Source organism: Chinchilla lanigera, unplaced genomic scaffold (genome assembly GCF_000276665.1).
Source record: "Chinchilla lanigera isolate Chin_1 unplaced genomic scaffold, ChiLan1.0 scaffold00004, whole genome shotgun sequence".
NCBI classification, from domain to species: domain Eukaryota; kingdom Metazoa; phylum Chordata; class Mammalia; order Rodentia; family Chinchillidae; genus Chinchilla; species Chinchilla lanigera.
In genome coordinates this window covers 39418077-39439917 of record NW_004955405.1, presented here as the reverse complement: position 1 = coordinate 39439917, position 21841 = coordinate 39418077, and the positions used below count along the sequence as shown (strand labels likewise).

General features: G+C 48.7%; 1 protein-coding gene across 1 annotated transcript in view; it reads left to right on the top strand.

Moving 5' to 3' along the window:
• Positions 1-2635: 2635 nt before the first annotated feature.
• Positions 2636-21841, top strand: part of Aldh1l2 (aldehyde dehydrogenase 1 family, member L2) — a 49334-nt gene continuing 30128 nt past the window's right edge. The window contains exons 1-4 of the mRNA XM_005374604.2: positions 2636-2750; positions 12435-12579; positions 18417-18651; positions 20296-20461. Of these exons, the coding sequence (XP_005374661.1) occupies positions 2703-2750; positions 12435-12579; positions 18417-18651; positions 20296-20461 (594 nt within the window). The 5' untranslated portion in view covers positions 2636-2702. The remainder of the gene's footprint in view (positions 2751-12434; positions 12580-18416; positions 18652-20295; positions 20462-21841) is intronic.

Sequence of the window (21841 nt, the reverse complement as noted above, 5' to 3'; positions counted from 1 at the left end):
GGTCCCATATTTTGTTTTATACATTTCGAAGTTCGAAACACATTATTATTTCACAAACCAATAATACGTTAAATTTTCTCTCCCATTTGCCCTCCTGTCCTTCTTCAGCCCTCAGCTCTGACCTTCCGTTGCGAGTATTTGCCTCCTGTTCAGTGACCTTCCCATTCCTCCAAACTCTCCAAATTCACCCAGCGGTGTCTTGTAGTCATGTGCAGGTTTACTGTATATTTTCACATATCAGCAATGTCTTTTCCCTTTTTGATGTTCTTCCTGCATTTTTAGACTTCTGTATGAGTAATTTTTCTCTTGCTAGCAGGACACTTTTAATATTCCCTTTATTTTGCGTCTGGAGTTAACAAATTCTCTCAAACATTGTTTCTAAAGCTGACATTATTTCATCCTCATTATTGAAGACATTTTTGGTTTGTCAAACTCTCCAGTTTTCAGTCTCCAATTATCACTAGAACTACATTTTGGGTTCTTCCAGGAAAAAAAAAAAAAAACATAGATACCATTATTTTGCAGTGAATATAAACTCTACATTTTCTAAATCTGGGAGTGGCAGTATATAATTATTGTGCTTCACCCAGAGAACAGCACACTTGCATCCCTTTCCTGGGATACACAGGCCAGAACAAATAAAGTGAACATCAAAATTTGAAAGTCTGAGAAAAGCAAGTTGCAAAATGCAGTCAGGAAAGAGGGTTCAGTTTTGCAAAGGATAGTTCCCAAGCCTAAACCCTGAAGGTTCACTGTAATTCTCCAAGCTTTAAGGGTGGTTCTTTCTCCTTCTCACTCCTTAAGCACAGTCATTCATTTATTTACTGTCTTTCAGCAAGATGTTTTTATTAACCTCTGCTTAGTGCTAGAGACTGTAAATTCTGATAAATCAGTTATGAACTCAGCCTGCAAGAAACTTCCGCTAGAGAAGATAACAGATGTACAAATACCAGTAAGAGATCTCGGCATGCATAAGAAACCTCAGGCAAAAAGTCTTCTCTATTTAAAGAAGTGACAGATTGTTTGTGGGGAATAAGGATGTTAAGGAGAAAAAAAAGAGGATGTTAAGAAAAAAACAAAACAAGCAAAACAACAGTGAAACAGTCTCCAGGAGGCAATGCAGTATTTGAGTTGTTCCTTGAAGAAAAGAAGAAACTGGTCACTCCAAGACAGTGATAAGTGACCAGTTTTTCTGAGAAGCACTGTCCGAGAGCAAGTACACTGTCAGGTAGAATTATAAGCGCAACAGAGCGGTGAGAAATAAATGTCAGACTGCAGGTGGCCCTGGGTAGCTGGCTCAGTTCCGCTGGAGACAAGCGCTCAGCCAAGCTCGTCTGAGCTTTTCATCCAGGAAGGTGAGGGAGAAGGGCATACATCTGGCGCCTCCTGGGGACCCGCCTTGCTCAGACCGGGTGGGCAGGATCTCACTGATCCTCTGGTCACGCTAGGAGGTGGCCATCAGGATCCCCACATGGCGAAGACACCCACATCCCTTACCCTTCATAATTTGTGCAGACGGTCGTGCCCGTGGTCGCCTCTGTCGGGTTACGGATGTGGCTTGGGGTGTCAGATTGACCATGCATAATGTAGATCTGTGTGTAAGGGGTGATCAACATACATGGTGAACGCTTCAGTTTTAAAAATTTATTGTAGTAAAAGACACATCGCCATTAATCTCCTTCAGAATCCCCCCTTGCTTCAAAAACACCCATCCTATTGCTCTTGCTACTTTATGGAGCAGCTCTGGAGTCCTTTCCTGAGCGGCTTTACCAGATGTGATCAAAACATACAGTGACTGCTGCTGCAGAGCGCCCTCCAACAGCAAGGCAGGCTCCTAAAAACACGACGTTGTGTCCTCACCCACCTCGCTTACAGGGCTGGCACCACGACTTCTGGCTCTTCCCCAAAGTCATAATAACCATGAAAAGGAGACATTTTGAATCCATTCAGGACACTGAGGCAGTCACGACAGTGCAACTGAAGACACTCAGAAAGAGGACTCCAGACCTGCTGCAGAAAGCGGCAAGGAGGATGGGATGGGTCCATCGGAAGCGAAGGGGAGGACTTTGAGGGGGTTCGGGACCCTGCGTCTTTTACCGTGTGCATGTTTTTAAGAAATGCACATTTCCACCGTATTTTTCGGTCACACCGTGCACACCTCGGAGGCTCCAAGAAACAGGGAGATGGGTCTTCGGCACGTGGGAGAGGCGGAGGGATGGAGGGTGGGCCCGGGGACGTAAAAAGAAATACGGTGCGTACGTATACCAGCTCCCCACTAGGAATGTAATCACTGTGCACGGCAAACACGGACTAACTAACAAAAACCAGACGATTCCTCAGCCAGTAAGCGCCTGGGTCGCTGCTGGGGCAGACCCAGGATCTGCCAGGCTCAGGCCCTAGAGCTGGAAACCAGCCGGCTGCTCGCACGCGAGTGGCCGCCAGCCGAGGGGGCGGGATCTGCCAATCGAGGGGCGGGTCCTCTCCGTGGAAAGCACAGGGTCTGCCTTGGGAGGGGGCGGGACCTACCCTCCCGTGGGCGGGGCCTGTCGATGGAGGTTGCCGGGCTTGGCCGTCGAGGGGCGGGGTTTGGCGTTCGGTGGGCGGGGCCTGGCGGCCGTGGGCGGGGCCTGCGGAGCCCGCATCCCGCCTGCCGCGCCCACGGGGAGCCTTGCAGACTCGCAGACTCGCACCCGCTGCCCGGCATGCTGCTGCGGGGCGGCCAGGCGCTGCGGCGCTTCTCCACCGGCCAGGTGAGTGCGCGGCCAGCGCCCCGCGCTGACGTCCAGACCGGTGGGCGGGGCGATGCTGGGACCCTGCCACCCGGGCAGGGGGAGGGTCCCGGGTGGGAGTTGCCCCGCCGCCTATTGTCTTCCGCGGGTCACATCGGTGGGCCGGGATGACTCGAGGGGACAGTCGTCTCCTGTCCTCGCTGGTCTCCGCCGTGGGCTCCGCACCGTGCACCATCGCGGCCCGGCCCGCTGCACAGGCGGCCGCGCGGGGGTCAGAGGAACGCGCGCCAGCCGCGAGCCGGCCCAGCCAGCGCAGGGTTGCATCAGCTGCTCCCGCGGGGGAGAGCCGACACGTTGCACGGCGCCGCGTCGGGAGCCTGGCTGGCAACCTTGCTGACGAGCACCGGGCGCGGGGCAGTTTGTTGCTCAGGAAGAACGAACCTGCGCCTGGGTGCTCGCCTCCTGCAAGGGAAGGACAGCCGGCTGTGCTGCCAGCGGCTCGCTGTGGCATGGGTCTCCTCCGCCACAGTACAAATGGTGAATATGCAGACGTAAAAAAGTTGGAGACAGAGGCTCAAGTAGCCCCAAGAACTGTCCCAGACTTGAATAAATACCAAAGCTCCCGTTCCGCAGGGAACCTCAAGTAATGGGGATTCAGCTCACTCCTTAGTCACTTCTCTGACTTTCCGGGTGCTCAGCACAGTTTAGAAGGTCAGCGCGGGGAGCTCTGCTCAGCTGCTCCCAGCCCAGGCACCGGCACCAGATGGGTGACACAGAGACCGGGTCTTGTGCCTGCCGGTTTAGCTGGGCAGAAGGGAGGGTTCTGCAGAGGGGTTCCCATATTTTCAACAACGAAAGAACATCCCAGGGGGCGAAGGACGTCAGCAACAAGCCCTGGACGTGGGGAGCACCGGGCTCCCCCAGTCGCGCTGTCCCCAGGAAGACTCGGGAAGGCGGTGACAGATAGGCGGAAAGAAGGCAGGGTTCTCAGTGGCCGAAAGGAAGATGTCAGATGATAAGGGAAGATTGGGATGTTTTACTTTGCAGGGACGGGGCTCCATCCTGGGGTCTGTGTTCGTAAGAATGACTTAAAAGCTAGCGCTGACGTGGCTGGTGGGCAGATGAAACGACACAGCCACTGTGGAAACTGGCAGACTACTCAGTTAATTATACACTTACGCTTTGCCCAGTGGTCACATTCCTTGGTATTTACCCGGAAGAGGTGCACTTTATGTCTCCACACCAACCTGTTGACAAGGGTTAAGGGGGCTGTATTCACAATCATCGAAAAACCGGAAAGGACTTAACTGCGTTCAGCGGTGGTGGGATACACAAGGTGTGATTTACCTAGACATACAGTGGGGCAGGGAGGAAGGAACCACAGACACGGGATGAAATTCAGATACGTGTATTGAGAGGAAGGAGCCAGACTCATAAAGCTTTGCGTCTGAGGATTTCACTCATCTGACATTTTAGAAAGGGTAAAAACTATAGGGATGAAAAACTATCAGTAGTTGTCAGGAGCTGAGATAGGAGGAAGGAGTGACTTCCTTAAGCCAGTTTAAGGAAGTTTTAGGTGTGCTAGAACTCTTCTACATCTTTGTTGTGGTAGTGGCTATGTGATCTTGTGACACAGAACTGCACACATGACAAGGGTGTATTTTCCTGTATCTGTGTTTTATGCTTCTCTTAGTTGGTTTACCATGGCTATAATAAAGTATGTGAGGCTGGGTGCTTTATAAAGAAAAGAGGTTTCTTTAGCTCACAGTCTGGAGGCATCTGCTGTACTCTGGCATGGTCTCTGAGCAGTGACTCAGAAGAGGACTCAAAGGAGGGGCCAGGCTCCCTTAGAACAGTCTGTTCTCAAGGAACTAATCAAGCCCGAGATTGCATTAATCCCTCCCAGCAGTGCTGCCCCCCAGGACCTGGCTGCCCCACCCCTGCTTCTTCAAGGGTCTGCTTCCTTGACACTGCCTCATGAGACCAGTTCACCAGCCAGTCTTTGAAGAATAAACTGAAATCATACTCAAACCATCACAGTCTTCCCTTTAAAAAGTGAAAAACCAACCCAGGCAAATTGCAATCCCAGCTACTTAGGAGGCTGAGGCAGGAGGACTGCAAGTTGAAAGCCAGTCTGGGCAACTGAGCAAGACCCTGTCTCAAAATAAAAAATAAAAAGGGTTGTGGGTGTTGCTCAGTGGCAGAGAGCCCCAGGGCTAAGTGCCCATTATTATCGCCCACCCAAAAATCAAATAGTACTCTTACATTTTATACTGAGAGGAATGACAGACAAATGAAAAAAAAAAAAAAAACCTAGAAAAATCCACAAAGAAATTAATTTGTAATGCTTTCTAAAACAATTAATTTTTCATCCTCTGTCTTAAAGAGTGGGCTTAGAAGAATATTTAATGATTTCAGCGTAGGGGTGTGGCTGGGTCTTCTTACCTAGAACAACCATCTTTTAAACACTCTTTGTCACGGTAGGGTGAGCTCAGTGGCAGAGCACTGGCCTAGCACAGCTAGTCTGTTCTCCAGATGTCGGAATTCAACTTCAAACAATATCTAATGGCTATGTTCTGAACATGCTGCCTAAATCCAGAGGATTTAATATTAATAGAACTGACGTTGTGTTTAGCACTATTCTAATGCTTTACCTGCATAGTCCTTTAACCCTCGAGCCATCTCATTGATATATTTATAATTTTTATGCCCATTTTATAGAGTTATTAAACTTGTAACTTTTTCAGTCTCACTGTCAAAAAGGATAAAATGATAAAAATAGAAATAGTTTCTGCTTGTAAGGTGTTCAAATTAGTGTTTTTAGGTGGAGAACAATAAATAATACATATATCCTGAATAAGACAATACACAGAGAAGGACATGTAAATGGAAAATAAAACAGGAAAATATTCTCAACCGAAGTTGCAATCATGGAAACATGATCATAACAAGATAGCATTTTACACTTGAGTGTGATAGCATTGGGTGTTTACAGCGGAGTGAAAATACTTCCTCAGGCACACGAATGTGATGTTATCCACTAAATTTAAGTTTAAAAATGATCCTGGCACCTGACTGAGAGCAGCCCTCACATTGGCAGAGTGATAATGACGTATTAAACGCCAGAACACCGCTCAGAGGAGAAATGTCCACACAGACTGTGACACGGCCGCACAGTGGAATCTTGTGTGGCACTTTTAAGGAGCGAGTTCCATGCGCTCATAGGAGAGCCATAGAGCATTACACACCATATTATTCCATGTGTTTTTTAAATAAAATCATACTTTATGTGTACTTTTCATAAATGTAAATAGAAAGGTGTGCCGGGTACACCCCAAACTGTCATGTAGTAATTTTCCCTGGGGTAGGTGGTGAGAATCTGAGTGTGGGGTGATGGCCAAAGGGAGCAACAGACTTTGTGACCTTTTCTTTGAAATAAGGAATATATATATGTATTATGTGTATATAATATACATATTATATACATATAATTAAAATGAATCTTTACATTCCCACACGATGAAAATATCTGGGTCACTGCTCTGCATCCAAGTCCTGCCTCTCTAGCAGATTCCAGAGCCTGTCTCTGGCCCTGTGCCCTGTCTACCACGTCCCCGGAGTCTAAAATGTTCCCTGCTCGCCTGCATCACCCCAGGAGCTCTCTCTAGCTCCCAGCCTCTTTCTGGGCTGACCTGCTGACAGGTCCCTGTCCTGACACCGTCTTTTAAATATCTTTTATCTTTTATACGATTAAAAGAATTACTGGGGCTGGGGTGTAGCTCGGTGATAGAGTGCTTGCCTGGCACAAGTGAGATCCTGGGTTCTGTCCCCAGCATGGAAAGGAAAAGCTGGCCCGATATCCAAGAAAGCCATGTCACTCCTCCGTGGAATGATGCAATAGGAGGCCTCAGTCTCCATGGTGGTGTCCTGAACCTTGGCTGAGTCTTGCACAGATTTACTTGGATGTGAATGTAACGCGTAGCTTCTGACTGTGAGGACGTGAGTCTGTCACACCGGGGAGCACGGGCTTTCATGCCACCCGAGGACGACCCCTGGAGGCCAGGCGAGTCGGCCTGTGTGTCTACCCTCAGTGGCTCAAGGGGCTCAGGCCACGGGGCCCGCTCTCTCAGAACCCCGCCGTCGTCACTGTGCAGAGTGGCTCGGTGACGTCCACTGGCTTCACAATGAGATCCAGTTACTTGACACAGGCCGGGTCGTGCTCAACGCCTCTCTCGCGAGTCCTGCTCCCGGCCTGGACACACGGTGCCCACTTGTCCATTTCTGCAGCACCCCGAGGCTTCCCTGGGACCCCCGCTCCTTCCCTGCCCGGCCTCCCTGTGCCTGCTGACCCAGCGCAGAGCCACCAACATCTCATCCCCAAGACTGAATCCTGCAGACAGGAGCTGCTTACTTCGGACGTCGGTGTGGGATTACCAAGGGAAATGCCCACTGGGGACACTGGGGCAGGACAAATGGGGACGGGACCAGCGAAGACCAGGGCCACTGCTCACTGCCACCATCCACTGCTGTGTGGGAAGCCACAAACTTGGTTCTCATGAGAACCCCGAAATTCAGCCAGCTTGGGGGAGGTGGGAAATACTGAGGCCGAACCCAGAGCCTTCCCACTGGGCTGCATCCCCAGCCATCTTTTAATTTTGTTTTTTCTAAATTTTGAGACAGGGCCTCCCTAAGTTGCCCAGCTATGACTCAAACTTATGATCCTCCTGCCTCAGCTTCTTAGAGTGCTAGGGTTGCACGCGTGCCCGCTGCAGTGACCCAGTGTAACAGAGTCCAAGTGGTTCTCCTCAGGAAACGTCTGCATCACGAAAAGAGCTTCAGATCAGGGCAGACTCTAGTACCAGGCATTGAAGTGCTCGCTGACCAGGTACTGTTGCAGCACTGGGAGCAAAGCCCACATCAACTCACTGCCTGAAGGATTCCTCCAACAGCGGCTGGCCTGGTAGTGCAGTATTTGTTGAAAAGCAAAGCAAGGGGCTGGGGATCTAGCTCAGTGGCACAGCGCCTGCCTGGCAAGCACAAGGTCGTGAGTTCGATTCCCAGTACCGGAAAAAAAAAAAAAATTAAATAAAAAAAGAAAAGCAAAGCAAAAGTTCTGCTGCCAGCCAATGAGGACGTCGTCTCTAGAGGGGCACGGGTGTCAGCAGATTTGGAAATGCAGGTGTCACTTATACCTTCTTCTTTCTCAGCAGTGCAGGGACACACACCTTCGAAGAGACTGCCTTAGAAAGGGGTGCCGCCTCTCCTGGCAGGGCCACCAGCTTCACTCAGCTCCACAGCCGGCCTGGCAAGCTGCTGGCACATTTCCTGCTTTTGAAAAAGAGAAAGGACAAACTGAGCATGGTGACTTATACATCCCAGCTTCTATGGAGGCTGAGGCAGGAGGATCAGTTGAGCCCAGGAGCTCAGGGCCAGTGTGGGCAACATAGGGAGACCCCAGCTCTTATTAAAAGTTTGGGGAGGGCTTTCAGCCTAGGAAAGCCATAGACAACAGCCACTGGGTAAGACAGACAACCGGGGCTAGAATCCTGCCCCACGCCTGACTAGCTCTGCCCTCGGGCAGGTTACTAAACTTCTCTCTGTCCTGTGTTCTCATTTGTCAAAAGGATCACTGTGAGAGTTAAAGGCATATAATGAACATTTGATATATATTTTCTGGATTATGGAAAGGGCTTGGAAAGTCGGTACTGTAATTGTAATCCCAGCCTTCTGGGAGGCTGGGGCAGGAGGATCACAAGTTTGAGCTCAGCCAGGGCGACTTAGTGTGAGACCCTGTCTCAAAATAAAAAAGGGCTTGGTGTAAAGGCCTTGGGCCCAATGGTTCAACCTCCAGTACCAGGAAGGAAGGAAGAAAGGAAGGAAGGGAAAGAGGGAGGGAAGGAGGGAGGGAAGAAGGAAGGGGGAAAGACAATCAAATATCACATTTTCTCTGGTATGTGGGATCTGAAAGAGAGGACAAGGAAGGAGAAGAGGAAGTGTTAGAGAAGAGAGGAGTGGGTGAGGGGAGGCAAGGACAATGATAAAGGTGCAGACGCCGACGTGTGTCATACACGTGCACAAGGATGCCAAAGCCAGACCCGCTGCTCTGCGTGACGGACACACACCAACAGGGAAGAGTGTGTCCTAAATACATGTGCTGGGCTGAGAAGGGCCACATACAGCACCCGGCTCGCAGGACACCCAGGAGAGACGCCCACGCCGTCACTCTCGCCTGGGTCCCAGCCCCTCCTGATGTGCTACAGATCGAGAGCTGCGTTCCCGAGGCTTCGTGGTGGCACCGTGCTCCCGGGCTGCCCAGCTTGCCTCCTCGCCCGGCCCTGGGAGGCGGGACAGATTCTTACTCCGAGCTTACCGAAGGGCGAACGGGTCCTGCTAGGAGAGGGAGAGACGGACACGCCTGGGCTGGGCACCCACAGCTCCGCCAGGCCTGCAGCCGGGCAGCCCCTCTCCTGTGTGCCGCCTCCGAGCACGCCTCACTGTCAGCGTGGGGTCTAGGGCGGGCTTCCTCCATCCCGGGGCCAGGGACCTGCGGTGGGTGAGGTACCTGGCGCACATGGGGAGCTGCTACAAGGCCTGCCGATGTTTCCTGGGCTAACCCCTGGCACGCCCCAGAAAAGGAAAAGGAAAATAGAAGCTCTCCTTCAGCTCCAGCTTTAACACGAAGCTCAGAGTGTTCTAAAGCGCGGAAGAATTTCAGCGTTACTCACCTAGTTTTTTTCTTGCTTTGTTTACTAGCCCATATTTGCAGCGCATAAGGATTGCATTCTTCGTGGGGAGTGGGGCAAGCGCAGAGCGCACCTTCCTTATTTTCCATCCCGCCCCTTCCTTCCCTCCTGTCTCTGTCCCTGTCCCATTTGCAAATGATCTATCTCCTATTTCCTATTGTCCATCCTTTATTTTACTCCTTAAATTATTTATACTTTGAGTTTCTCCTATAGAGAGAAGCACGCAATATCTCAGCTTGTGTGATTTACTTCACTTAACACTATGGTCTCCAGGTGCATCCACTTCCCTACAAGTGACTCAAATAATCCTTCTTTATGGCAGAGTGGTACTCCACTGTGTTTAAGTGCCACATTTTCTTTATCCATTCATCTACTGATGGACAGATAGGCCACTCCCAAGATTCAGCTGAACCCCAAATGGCCAGGTGGCGGTTGAGAAGCGCATTCCACTGGAGTCTTTGAATTCTCCCCGCTCTAGTGCGCTTTGAAAGAACATTTCCCATTACATGAACATCTGGGGTGGGCGATGGTACGTGGGAAGCCGGGCTTTTTGTGAGGTGCCCGCCATGTGGACTGTGTTTCAAGCAGTAACCTGACGGCCGAGGCACAGAGAGAAGGTTTCCAAGGTTTCACAATGCTTTGACTTTTGCAGAGAGGAAAATCAGCAGCGTGCCACTCGCTCACGGAAGGGGATCTGCTGATGCTCCAGTGGGTCTGTTTGCTCGAGGAATATTGCTAGGTACTGAAGCTTAGTTAGGCTTTTTGGGGACAGAGACGTTGGCAGACCAGAAAAGGACCTTTAGAACTGGAACCCCGATTGTTCCACAGTCAGCTCAGTGAAAGAGAAGTTGCGATCTGTATCCTTCCAGGGATGCTATCCAGGCCCTCACTAAAGTGAGAAATGGGAGGAAATTAAGTTTCTTCCCTGCCAGATTGTCACAGGGAGGGTTCATGCATTTAGAATGACCTTCCAGAACATTCTGGAATGCCACTGAGACCGGGATGGAACAAATACAGCGTATGCCCATATCCTACATTCTATATGGAAGAACGCAAGGCAGAGAGATCTCTGGGAAAGAGGAAAGACACAGAAAGTCACAATGCTTTGATGACCCCCCTACGCTCAAGGTCCTGCGCCCCCTTTACCCACTGGTCCTTGTCATGGTCCTCACAGTCCCCAGGTCAATGGTGACCAAAGACATTCCTCTGCCAGGCGTGGTGCACACACTTATAATCCCAGCATTCAGGAGGCTGAGGCAGGAGGGTCACTGTAAGTTCAAGGCCAGCCTGGGCTGCATAGTGAGACCCTGACTCAAAAAACAAAAGCAAATTTTAAAAAGTTCTCTAATCTTTAACTCCTGTGGTGCCTGTCCTTTCCATACAGTGTTTCTATTTCTGGACTGCATTCGTGTGTATCCGTGTTAATCACAAAGAAGATGGAAGAGGTGGCTGGTGACAGTTCATTTTAATTGTCTTTAGCTGCACCTGTGGGATTCGCGGTCAGTGGAGCTTGATTCCAATTTCAGGTTCTCCTCCTTTCTAGGCATGTGAGTGTGGACACACATTTGACTTTTCTAAGCCTCAGTGTCCTCCACCATAAAATGGGCAAAATGTAGGAAAAACAAGCAACATAGTTGTGAGTATTCTACAAAATGAAACTATGTGCAGGCTGCCAGCCTTCATCTGAAAAACGGGAGGCCAATGTGTTACAGAGTTTAGAGTGATTTACACTTTGGAAAGGTAATTAATTCACACAGATAACGCTTTATCCAAAATTCCCAGCATGTAACCACACACCCTGACTTTTGTTGTAGCAAACATAGGACTATTCCTACAGTTTTTATTATAAATGAATATGAATAGCTCTCTGGGGGCTGGGGATTTAGATCAGCTACACAGCGCCTGCCTGGCAAGCGCAACGTCCTGAGTTCAATTCCCAGTACCGGGAAAAAATAAATAAATAAATAAACAAATAGCTCTCTGTCAGTTCAGGTCACATTTGAAGCCAAATAAGTTGGGGCCAAATTTATTTTTTAATTTTTAATTTTTTTTTTTTGAGACAGAGTTGCCCTGTGTAGTTCAGGCTGCCCTTGAACTCTCTATGTAGCCCTGACTGGTCTCGAACTCAAGATGGTCTTCCTGCCTCAGCCTCTTGAGTGCTGGGATTACAGGCGAGCACCACTAGGCCTGGCAGTTTGTGGCAGATTTAGAGGAAACCTGTAAGAGGGTTACACTTGATCAAGTGAGGTACCAAAAGGTACTCAAATTCTAGGCTTTAGATTTTTCAAAGCATAGAACAGAGTCTAGTGTACAGCAAGGCCTTTGAAACAGTGTAAACCTTCTATCTAAGCATTACCTTTCATCACACACCGTGCACTCTTCTTGCATATTAAGTCATGTACTTCAATCAAAAGTCTTTCAGGTTGAGGTTATTATTATTACAAAGAGGGGTACGAACAGAACCTAGTTCCCTATTTGGCTACACGGTTCAGCTGTAGTGCCGGGATTTGACCTCGGAAGCCAGCTGCAGGGCCTGTGCTTGGGACCTCAATGTTCTAAGGTTAGATGGTGCTCTCTTTTTGAGGTCAGAGCTGAGTCTAGTTCTTATTCCCACATTGCAGGGGAAGAAAGCATGGTCACACTGAAGCTGATCTCGCACAATCGCACATTGACTCATTTGTATCCGCCTTATTTCACCAAGAGTTGAGGCTGCAATTCCAATGATTAACATCAATAATCAAGGGACTGGAGGGAGGAGGAGATGAGTGGCTCTTGGACTAGATTACTTTTACTGCATGTGTGTGTGGCCTGTGGGTGTGCCCTGTGGGTGTCGATGGCAGTTTTATTTTGTGGCTCTTTGGGCCTTGCGTAGCCCTCAAGTCCTCTCATCTGACGGTTAAGTTTGTTTGTTACCCCGTGTCTCCGGTCTGTATTTAGGTGCCATCCCTGATTTCTTCCCCAGGTTTACTTCAAAAACAAGCTGAAGCTGGCACTTATCGGCCAGAGCCTCTTCGGACAGGAAGTCTACAGCCACCTCCGCAAAGAGGGCCACCGCGTCGTGGGGGTGTTCACGGTTCCAGACAAGGATGGAAGAGCTGACCCCCTGGGTGAGTGCATCTTGGGAGACTGGGTTAAGAACTCTCGCTTTGGGCTTGGTGGCAGAACTGCAAGATGCATGCCCTTTACGTGCGATTTTGGCATTGTCTAGACAGTGCTTCCATCTCGCAGCCCGTGGTGGCTGCTTCACTCTCAGCAGTTGGGTCTGCATCCCAGCCAGCAGCCTGGGGAAGAGGGAAGTAGAGGGGAAGCCCTTCATCTGCACACACGGCATGTATTGCTGTCACTCGTGTCCCCTCTATTTGCAGGACAGGAGAGCCTGAGAAATAGAGATTTTGTTGAGGGTGGCTAATCCAGGGGAGTCCTTTGCTAAAAGATGAAGGGGCCAGCTAGTAGTTCAGAATTGTAAACCTGTGACTTTTAGACCTCACTTCAGAATGAATCCTGCGAAACGAATCCTTTCTTGGTTTCTGGACCCAGGGCCTGGGTCCCCCTTCCCACTGGTCCTGGCCATTTGGACTCATGACATAACCCAGGCAAGAAAAAGAAGGGATCCAACTTCTAGAGCAGGCTGGGGCAGGGGCCGGGGTGTGGCTAGGAGCGTGTGTTCCGCAGCCGAGGGATTAATACTGACACTGGCAGCTCTGGCTGTGAGCCCGGGCAAGGGGACCTTCCCAGCCTTCGGCTCCTGGAGCCCGGCTCACGTGGCTGCCGTGAGGAGCGAGTGAGGTGTTGCTCCCTCGAGGAATCCTGGCACTGCACGGGGCTCACGCCAGACAATCAGGAGTGACAGTAGCTGACCGTGCCTGTCAGGATTGTGCACCAGGGAAGCCAGAAATAGCCCGAGACAGCTACAAGCCAAAACAGGAGCGCAACCCATGGACCCTCCACCCGTTTCACAGAAGTACACTTCCTAGAGAAGCCACCCCCTCCTCCACTCTATTTAAAACCTTAAAACCTTCCGCAGCCTTCTCCCGTTACCACATTGTAATCACCACATACAGGTTTTCCTGTCATATGGCACGGGTCATGCTTCTTGGACATCCACGAACATTCTCATTCTGTGAATGCCGTCATGTCGGCGTCTCCAGTTCTTCTGAGTGGATTGGTGAGGCCCTGACCCTGACGGCCAGAGTCCTCCAGGACTTACTTGAGCTGCAGAACTTAGGTTTCTAAGTGGCAGAGAAGTCATCATGTCCTGAGTGGATGAATGTTGGTGATTGGATGGGGGAGCGAGCAAAAGGGACCAAGAAGTGCAGGTGAAAAGCTTCAGTTAAGGTGACCGGAAATCAGCCCTGTCAGGATGGGAAGAGTGATGCCTTCTGCTGGGGCAGCCACGCTGAACACTGCTGGTGGCCTCCTGCCTCTGCCTGCTGGAGGTGGGCATCGCCTTCTGGGTCATTCTCAGAGTGGTGTACACAGAGGTTGACTGGAAGGTCTGCATGGTCCAGGCAGAAGGCATCATTAATGGCACTGCACACAACTGCAGGGTGACCCTGGAACAGTCGTCTGCCCAGCTGGCGTTGTGCATCTCCTTCCGGGGCTGTACCACACCGCTGGCTGGGCACCGACATTGCATGGCCGAGAACGTCTTTGCTGTGCTTTCCCGGACACACTGCCGCTTATTTTGATCTACACCAGGCCTGCTGCGTCTCCCTTCGGCTTTTCCTTCACGTCTGCCCCTCATACCGCGTCCACTGCATCTTTGTGCTGTGGCTCTTCAGCGATCCTGTGGCTGTGGAGCTGCTCTTCCTGCCACGACTGGGGCTGGGCTGCTGCCTTTCCAGCCTGGCGGTCTCTGTGAAGATGAGTGTGCTGCTCTTCGCCCCTGGGATACCCCTCCTTCTCCTCATGCAGTTTGGCGTCCGTGTTGCCTCCCCCGAGCTGGGCATCCATGCTGTCCTTCAGGTGGGGCTGGGTCTGCCCTTCCTGGTTACCAGCCTCACCCCTACGACCCCAGCCACCACTTTCTCTTCCGGTGGGCAGTGCACTGGACTTCCTTCCGGAAGCGCTCTTCCTGCACTGCGCCTCCCACCGCTCCGCTGGCTGCCCGCCTCCCTCAGCCTGCGCTTGCTGTTTGCCCTCTGCAGGGGGCACAGGACGGGAGAGAGTACCCTGTCACTGCTGAAGGATCCCCTGTAAGGGAGGTCCCAGCCCCGCCGCCCACACCCAGGCAGACTGCTCCTGCCCTCCTCACCTCCAGCCTCACTGGCACCTGCTTCGGCTGCTTCCTGCACCACCAGCTCCTTGTGTGGTGTGTCCACGCACGCCTTTACCTCCCAGGGCCACTGCTTCTGCTCCGGTGGCTGCTGCTCGCACGCCTCGAGCTCTCCTGGAACACGCGCCCGTCCATGTCCCACGGCTCTGCCACCCTGCACGTGTGCCCTGCTGTCACCCTGCGCAGCTCCAGCTGGCCCTCAGCCTTTCCTTGAGCGCATCTGGCACAGCAGGAAACCCATGGGACCTGACCCTTGCCTACAGTCCATGCAGGACTGGTGGACTCTGCCCTTCTGAATAAACCTTGCCACATGCAAACAACAACAGAAGGTTGCTATAAATGGCCCAGAACACATATACTATGCTATATAATGTGTAATAGTATACACAAAACATGTTTGTATACATAAAACATATAATATGTAATAGTATACACAAAACATATTTACTATATGATATAATATGTAATAGTATACATAAAACATATTTACTGTATGTTGTAATATGTAATAGTATACATAAAACATTTGCTATATGTTATAATATGTAATAGTATACATAAAACATATTTACTATATGCTATAATATGTAATAATATGCATAAAACATGTTTACTATTACCATACATATTTAAATAGTAAGTATATATGGTATATTTAATATAGTATATATTCATACATTATGTTTATATATAATAACATCTATCAATATAAAATATATATCAATAAGCAATAGTATTAAAATATGACATTCATATGTGCTATTTGTATAAATACAAGTATGATAAAAATATGGTGACTATTTAAAATAAAAATAATGACTACAATAAAAGACACACTGACATTAATGCTCCTGAAGATACTACTGTTGGCTTTCAGCACACTCATCCCACCATTCCGGCCACTTCCTGCAGCAGCTCTGGAGTCCTCTTTCCTGAGTGTCTTTAGTTGTGCTGTTCTGGGTGCCTTGATGTCCTGAATGGATTCAAAACATTCACCTTTCACGGTCATTTTGCCCATGGGGAAGAGCCAGAAACCACACAGTGCCAGATCCAGTGAGTAAGGTGGATGAGGACACCATCATATTTGTATTTGACTGAAATTCCCAAAAACATTTTGAAGCAATTCAGGAAATTGAGGCAGCCACAAAGAGACACGAGAGAAGACTTCCAGAATTGCTTCAGAAAGCAGAAGGAAAGGAGGAATAAATGTGTTGGAAGTGAGAGGGATTCGTGGCAATGCATCTTTTACTGTAACAAATTAAAACTAAAATTTTAAATATCCGCTCTATTTTTTGTCACAGCTCATATATACATACTAAGTACGCACGCTGAGCATCTCCGGGCTGTAGTAGAATGACTTCCTATCATGGAGAAGGCAGGTGGTGCTCTCTCCTGCGACGGCCGCCTGTTTCCACATGGGGTCGGGACAGAGTCCCTCGTCTGGCAGAGGGCAGTGCGTCCCTTGGGGAGGAGACACCGCAGTGTCCCCGGCTGGCCAGGCCTGTACAGAGAGCTGAGTGTCTAGTCTCCCGTTCATCCTCTCTCACTGTTAACTTTATCTTCTGGGGAATTTGGAAGAAGGATATAGCGAGCCCTTTCTGGGCCTCATCAAGGTCTGAGAAGTTCATGTTTGTAATCCCGTGGAGAGGTTATTGTAATTCTAGCGAGTTCATTCCAGTCTACCACTTCCAGTGCAACCCATGGCGATAATGAAGACAATGAAGCATGTTTGTAGTTGTGGGGCGCAAGGGAGGGGGTCCTAGGTCCAGCTAGGATAATGGCTAACGGGAACAAAGACCCAGGGCTGAACCCAGGTTTTATTCATTCCTGAAAGGAGTGGCTTAGGATGAGTGACTGTGAGAAAGGCAGGAAGCATGTGAGTGCTATGAGCTGGGCTAGGTAGGAGGCCCCAAATCCCCTCTGTGGTATGCAGAGAGTAATCTGCGGAACACAACTGAGGTAGTATGTGATGTTTTGGGGTCTGTGCTTTCGCGCTGTTATATAACCTTTCATGCCCTGGGAAGTCATAGCCTCTTATCTCGAGTTTCACCTCCCCACAACTCGCACATATTTTTGGGAACTATAGGCAGAAAACACTGCCCTGTCCCTTGCTTCAAAGACTGCACATCAGCACCTGGCTGGACCAATCTGCATTCCTTAAAGTCAACTGAAGGGATAAGAAAAAGCCCCAGCCAGCTCTGTACATACCCATACATGGAAACAGGGCCAGGTTCAGCCTAAATGGAGACAAGTGCTCTTCTTTCAAGGAGAGTCGTCCATATGGTCCTCCGCAGAAGGACAAGCTCAGCTGTCTGGGATCTGCTGCTTAGCAGGAAGAATGTGTCCTGCGTGGGTAGGGGGCGACATAAGGTTTTCCCACTGTGCTGGAGGCTGAGAATATTTAATTTGGGGCTGAGGTGTTGCTACTGGGCTCCAGATCTAAAGCTATGTTCTTTAAAGGTCTGTATCGGTAATAAAGGTATTTTTTTTTCCCTTATGGTGTTGGGGTTGAAACCCACACACTTGCTAGGCAAGCACTCTACTACTGAGCTACATCCCCAGCCTAAGGACACCAGTTTTGATCTAAAAAAAAAAAAAAGGAAAAAGCTGTTAAAACCTCAAAACATCTAGCCACAAGAGTTTGAGTTCAAATATATTTTCAACATATAGATAAACTGGGAAAGATGGCACGTGCCTGTAATCCCAGCAATTGAGAGGTTGAGGCAGGAGGATTGCAAGTTTAAGATCAGCTTGGGCTGTGCAGCAAGTTCAAGGCCAGCCTGGACAACATAGTGAGATTCTGTCTCCAAAAAAAAATATGCTTCAGTGTTGTCTTGGTTACTTTTCTTGTTGCTGAGACAAAATACTTGACACCTAAAGTTAAAGAAGAAAGGTTTGTTAAGCTCACAATTTGTAGGCGTTTCAGTTCATAGTTGGCTGGCTCCAAGGCAGAGTAGCCTAATAGAGGGGCATCGCAGAGGAGAAACAGTCCATGGCAGGCAGAAGGCAGAAGGCAGCAAGCTACAAGCAACAAGTGTCAATAGCAGCTTCTTTCTATTTACATTCTATCTAGCTACCCCATTAGAGTGGGTGGCACTCACACCCAGAACTCTGCCATACCAATCACTGAACTGATTTAGTAATCACACATCCTTAATCCCAGCACCATACACTCTAGACTCAGCCAGCTCTGAAAAAGCCCGGCCTACGACTGCATAGGTTTGGGGGACATCGAGCTACAAGCCATAACAAATGCATAGGTAAATATCACATTAGAAAAGTGGGTGGAGCATGACTTTACATCAAGTTCTCGTCACAACCTAAATTGCTTTTCACCATGTTTTATTTGTAAATGTTTCAGGAAACTGACGTACAATGTGCAAATCCAGTGATACAGTGGTACCTCAGTACTTGTAATGAATTGGTCCCCGGGGGCACCATGAGTTCCAAACCAGTTGTTTTGGCTGGAGAGGATAGTGAGTCTCTCCAGGAAGCAAGAAGTTCTAGCTTGTACCAAGTACCAAATAAATGAGCGGCGGGACAAAATTTTCACGTCAAAATGCATGGAGAACCAAATTCAATGAGTTTGAAAGCAGTGAGGCCCAAGGTGTGACTGTAAAACGAGGGTTCATTTTGAAAGATGGACACAGCCTTGTTTGTCGTTCTCAGCTTTGGCTGCAGAGAAGGACGGGACACCTGTGTTCAAGTTCCCCAAATGGAGAGTCAAGGGCAGGACCCTGCAGGAGGTGGCGGAGGCCTACCGAGCCGTGGGGGCCGAGCTGAACGTGCTTCCCTTCTGCACGCAGTTCATCCCCATGGACATCATCAACAGCCCGAAGCACGGCTCCATCATCTACCACCCCTCCCTGCTGCCCAGGCACCGGGGCGCGTCCGCCATCAACTGGTGAGTGGTTTAAGCAGCAGATGCCACGTGTCTGTTTCTGTCACCCTGATCCTACCTCCGTAAACCAGCTCTGTGAGGTCTTGGTGGGTTGCTTCAACTGCATCCGCTCCCTTGAGATCTACACAAACTGTGCAAGCCAGGACTGCACTTCCTGAGGATCCTCTACGGTGAATCAGTTCCGGGGAGCACACCTAGGAATTCAGCCAACAAGGTTCTCTGGGCTGCTAAGCTGGGCTTCTGCTTAATTTCTTTATCACAGAACTTCTTTGGGTTTTTAACCTGTGCCTTACCCTGGGCATCAGAACCTCCAAGATGGAATCTGAGGGCATGGTGTTCTCAGACTTACTTGACCACAAAACATGTTTTGCGTAAAGGATCGCAAGTGCATTTCAGGGCGTGCTGAGCTACCCGAATCATCTTCTTTGTTGCCATCTTTCCTCACTGGACTTCAGCTGCTTGAGGAAGGGCTTTGTCTAACATTTTACAGCTGTTTGGGGAGGAGTGGCAGTTTTTGTGGCCACACGCTAGTGCCTGATCCCATGGGTACACATTTGTGATATGTGGGTGATGTATACTATTTTAACCTTCTTGCCTTTATCTGCTCATCTTTCTGATGACCCCTCAGTGTCAAATTATTAAGTACAAAATCTACCCTGGGTTGAAATGTGATAAAAAATGTTTTGTCACATTTAAAATTCAATTACATGAATTTATTTCTGTTTTGCTCTTGTAAATAAAACTGCGGTAGATATCTTTGCACTTACATTTCTATTTTTTCTCATGTCACATTATTTCCACATGCAGAATCATTGAGCCAAAGCGTATCAATATTTTCAAGACTCTTGATGATGTAATTCCTCAAGACTTCTGAAAGGAGTGATTTATTGAATAATTTCAGTCTTTTTTGATCCATAGTTTGGAGAAGTAAAAATGATTTCAATCACGGAAATTGCTGACCTTATACTCTCTATGTTAACCTTCTCCCTGACATGTGTCATAGGCATCTGTCCACTTATCCAGCATATTCTTTGAACTATATGCTCCTTTAGGGCCAAGCTAAGCTTTTCTCATAGGCTAAACTTTACAGAGTACAAAGGGCAAATAGTTGGATTGATCCACTCACTTTTTTGTAGTCTATGTAGACAGTCTTGAACCAATCCTAGTCCTACTTGAAGTTTACACCTCAATTATAAAACCAAAATTAATCATCAGTTCTCCTCTTCATATTGCACTGAATATATTGTTTTATTTTATTTTCCATTCTTATTCTCCTAATCCAAGGTCAAGTACAGTGTAAGAACTGGACCCAGGTGGGAAAATTACTTGCCTCTGAAGTAGGAAGCCAAGATGTGGAAGTGAATGACTGCTATTACCGATGGATTGTAACACACTTTAAATTCACTACAAGTCTGTGTTGTATGACAGACAAGAAAGGCTGCAGATACGAGAATGCATAGAACATCAGCATCATTAGGTGCTGCTTTCTATGGGCTCTAATATTTCCCAGATCTACTGTTCATTTCTCAAGGTCACTTTGTTCCCAGTCTGTTTTTCCATTGTAACCACCTACTTCTTTAGTATTACTAATTCTTCATTGGATGATATGCTTAACCAACATCATATGTTGAAATCTCCTTCTCACAGGACTCTAATTATGGGAGATAAGAAAGCTGGGCTTTCTGTTTTCTGGGCTGACGACGGTTTAGACACAGGGCCCATCCTTCTTCAGCGATCGTGCGAGGTCAAGCCCAATGACACAGTGGACACGCTTTATAATCACTTCCTCTTTCCTGAAGGAATCAAGGCCATGGTCAGTATGCTTATGCCATCAAGAAGAACTTAGCACACCTTTAAAATTTTAGGAGTATTTTTCTTTTATTAACATTTGCCATATGGATTTTCATTAAGAATGTTAGGATAAAAATACATTTCATATTTAGCAGTGTGATGGTACATTTAGGGTAGACATTGGAACTTTAAAATTTCTTAGTCTGTGATGCTGATTTGTTCCTCTTACAGCCGTGATGAAGTGGACGAAATAGCAGTTAAACTGCTTCATTTCTTTGACCAAATGCTTGAGTTTCCAACCCTGTTAATAACGACTAATTGTAAAGTGCGAAGAATCTTAAAGTTTGCTGTATAACTTGGCCCTCTGTGTGAGTGTTGTGGTTTTTATCTAAATGTACCCCAATGCCCCAGCACTCAGAGCTTCTGGAAGGATCACCTTCTGGAAGGTGATCTGTTTACGGGGGCTCATTGCTGACTTCCTGCTAGGGGGCGGGGTCTGGTCAGAGGAGCTCGGCCACTGAGTGTGTGCCCGGGAGGGTGTTTCTCCCTCCCCGTGTCCTCCCTGCTCTCTCTGCTTCCTGTCTGACGTGAGGTGAACAGCTTTTCCTCCTCCACGCCCTTCCCCCATGCCTTCTTGCTTTGGATGTGGCCAGCTATGGGCTAAACACATGAGCCCAAATTAACTTCTCTTTTTACTTGTGGGGGTAGGGTACTGTGTCTCAGTGACAAAGAAAGTGACTAAACAGTCACTTGAAAGAAGCACGTTAAAAGAGTGAAAGGTTTATTTCGGCACATGGTTCCTGAGGTCTCAGTCCATGGTTGCTGGGCGCCCTCACTCTAGGCCCAAGAGGCAGAGCATCATCACAGGGAGAGTTTGGCAGAGCACAGCTGCTCACCTCATGGTGACCCAAAAGGAGAGAGAGAGAGAGCTGGGACCCCAATATCCCCTCGAGGGCAGGCCCCCAGTGACTTGTTTCCTCCAGCCAACCCCTACTTTTTTCCCCAGAGTTGTGTAGTAGAAGCTGCAAGATTCTGTAAAGTAGATTTAGGAGGGAGGGTTTGTGTCACTTAATGGAGAAGAAAGAAGGGCTTTGGTGTCAGAACGACCTAGCTCCAAGTTCACATCTTACAGCTTGTGGAATGACACATTGGTATATGATGATAGGCAGGTCACGTGGCCTCTTCACCGTCAGTTCTTGCACTTATAACATGCGGATAATACTACCTGACTTGTTGAATTGTGAAAACTAAACCACTGTATTTGTGCCAAGCATCTGGAGCAGAACGAGTGCTCAAAACTGGTCATTATCGTTGAGATGGTACGATGGCCTTTCCGTGGTGGGGACACCACCCACTGGCATTAGAGATAGAGGTGCACGGAGTGGGCTACACTCGGCCCTGT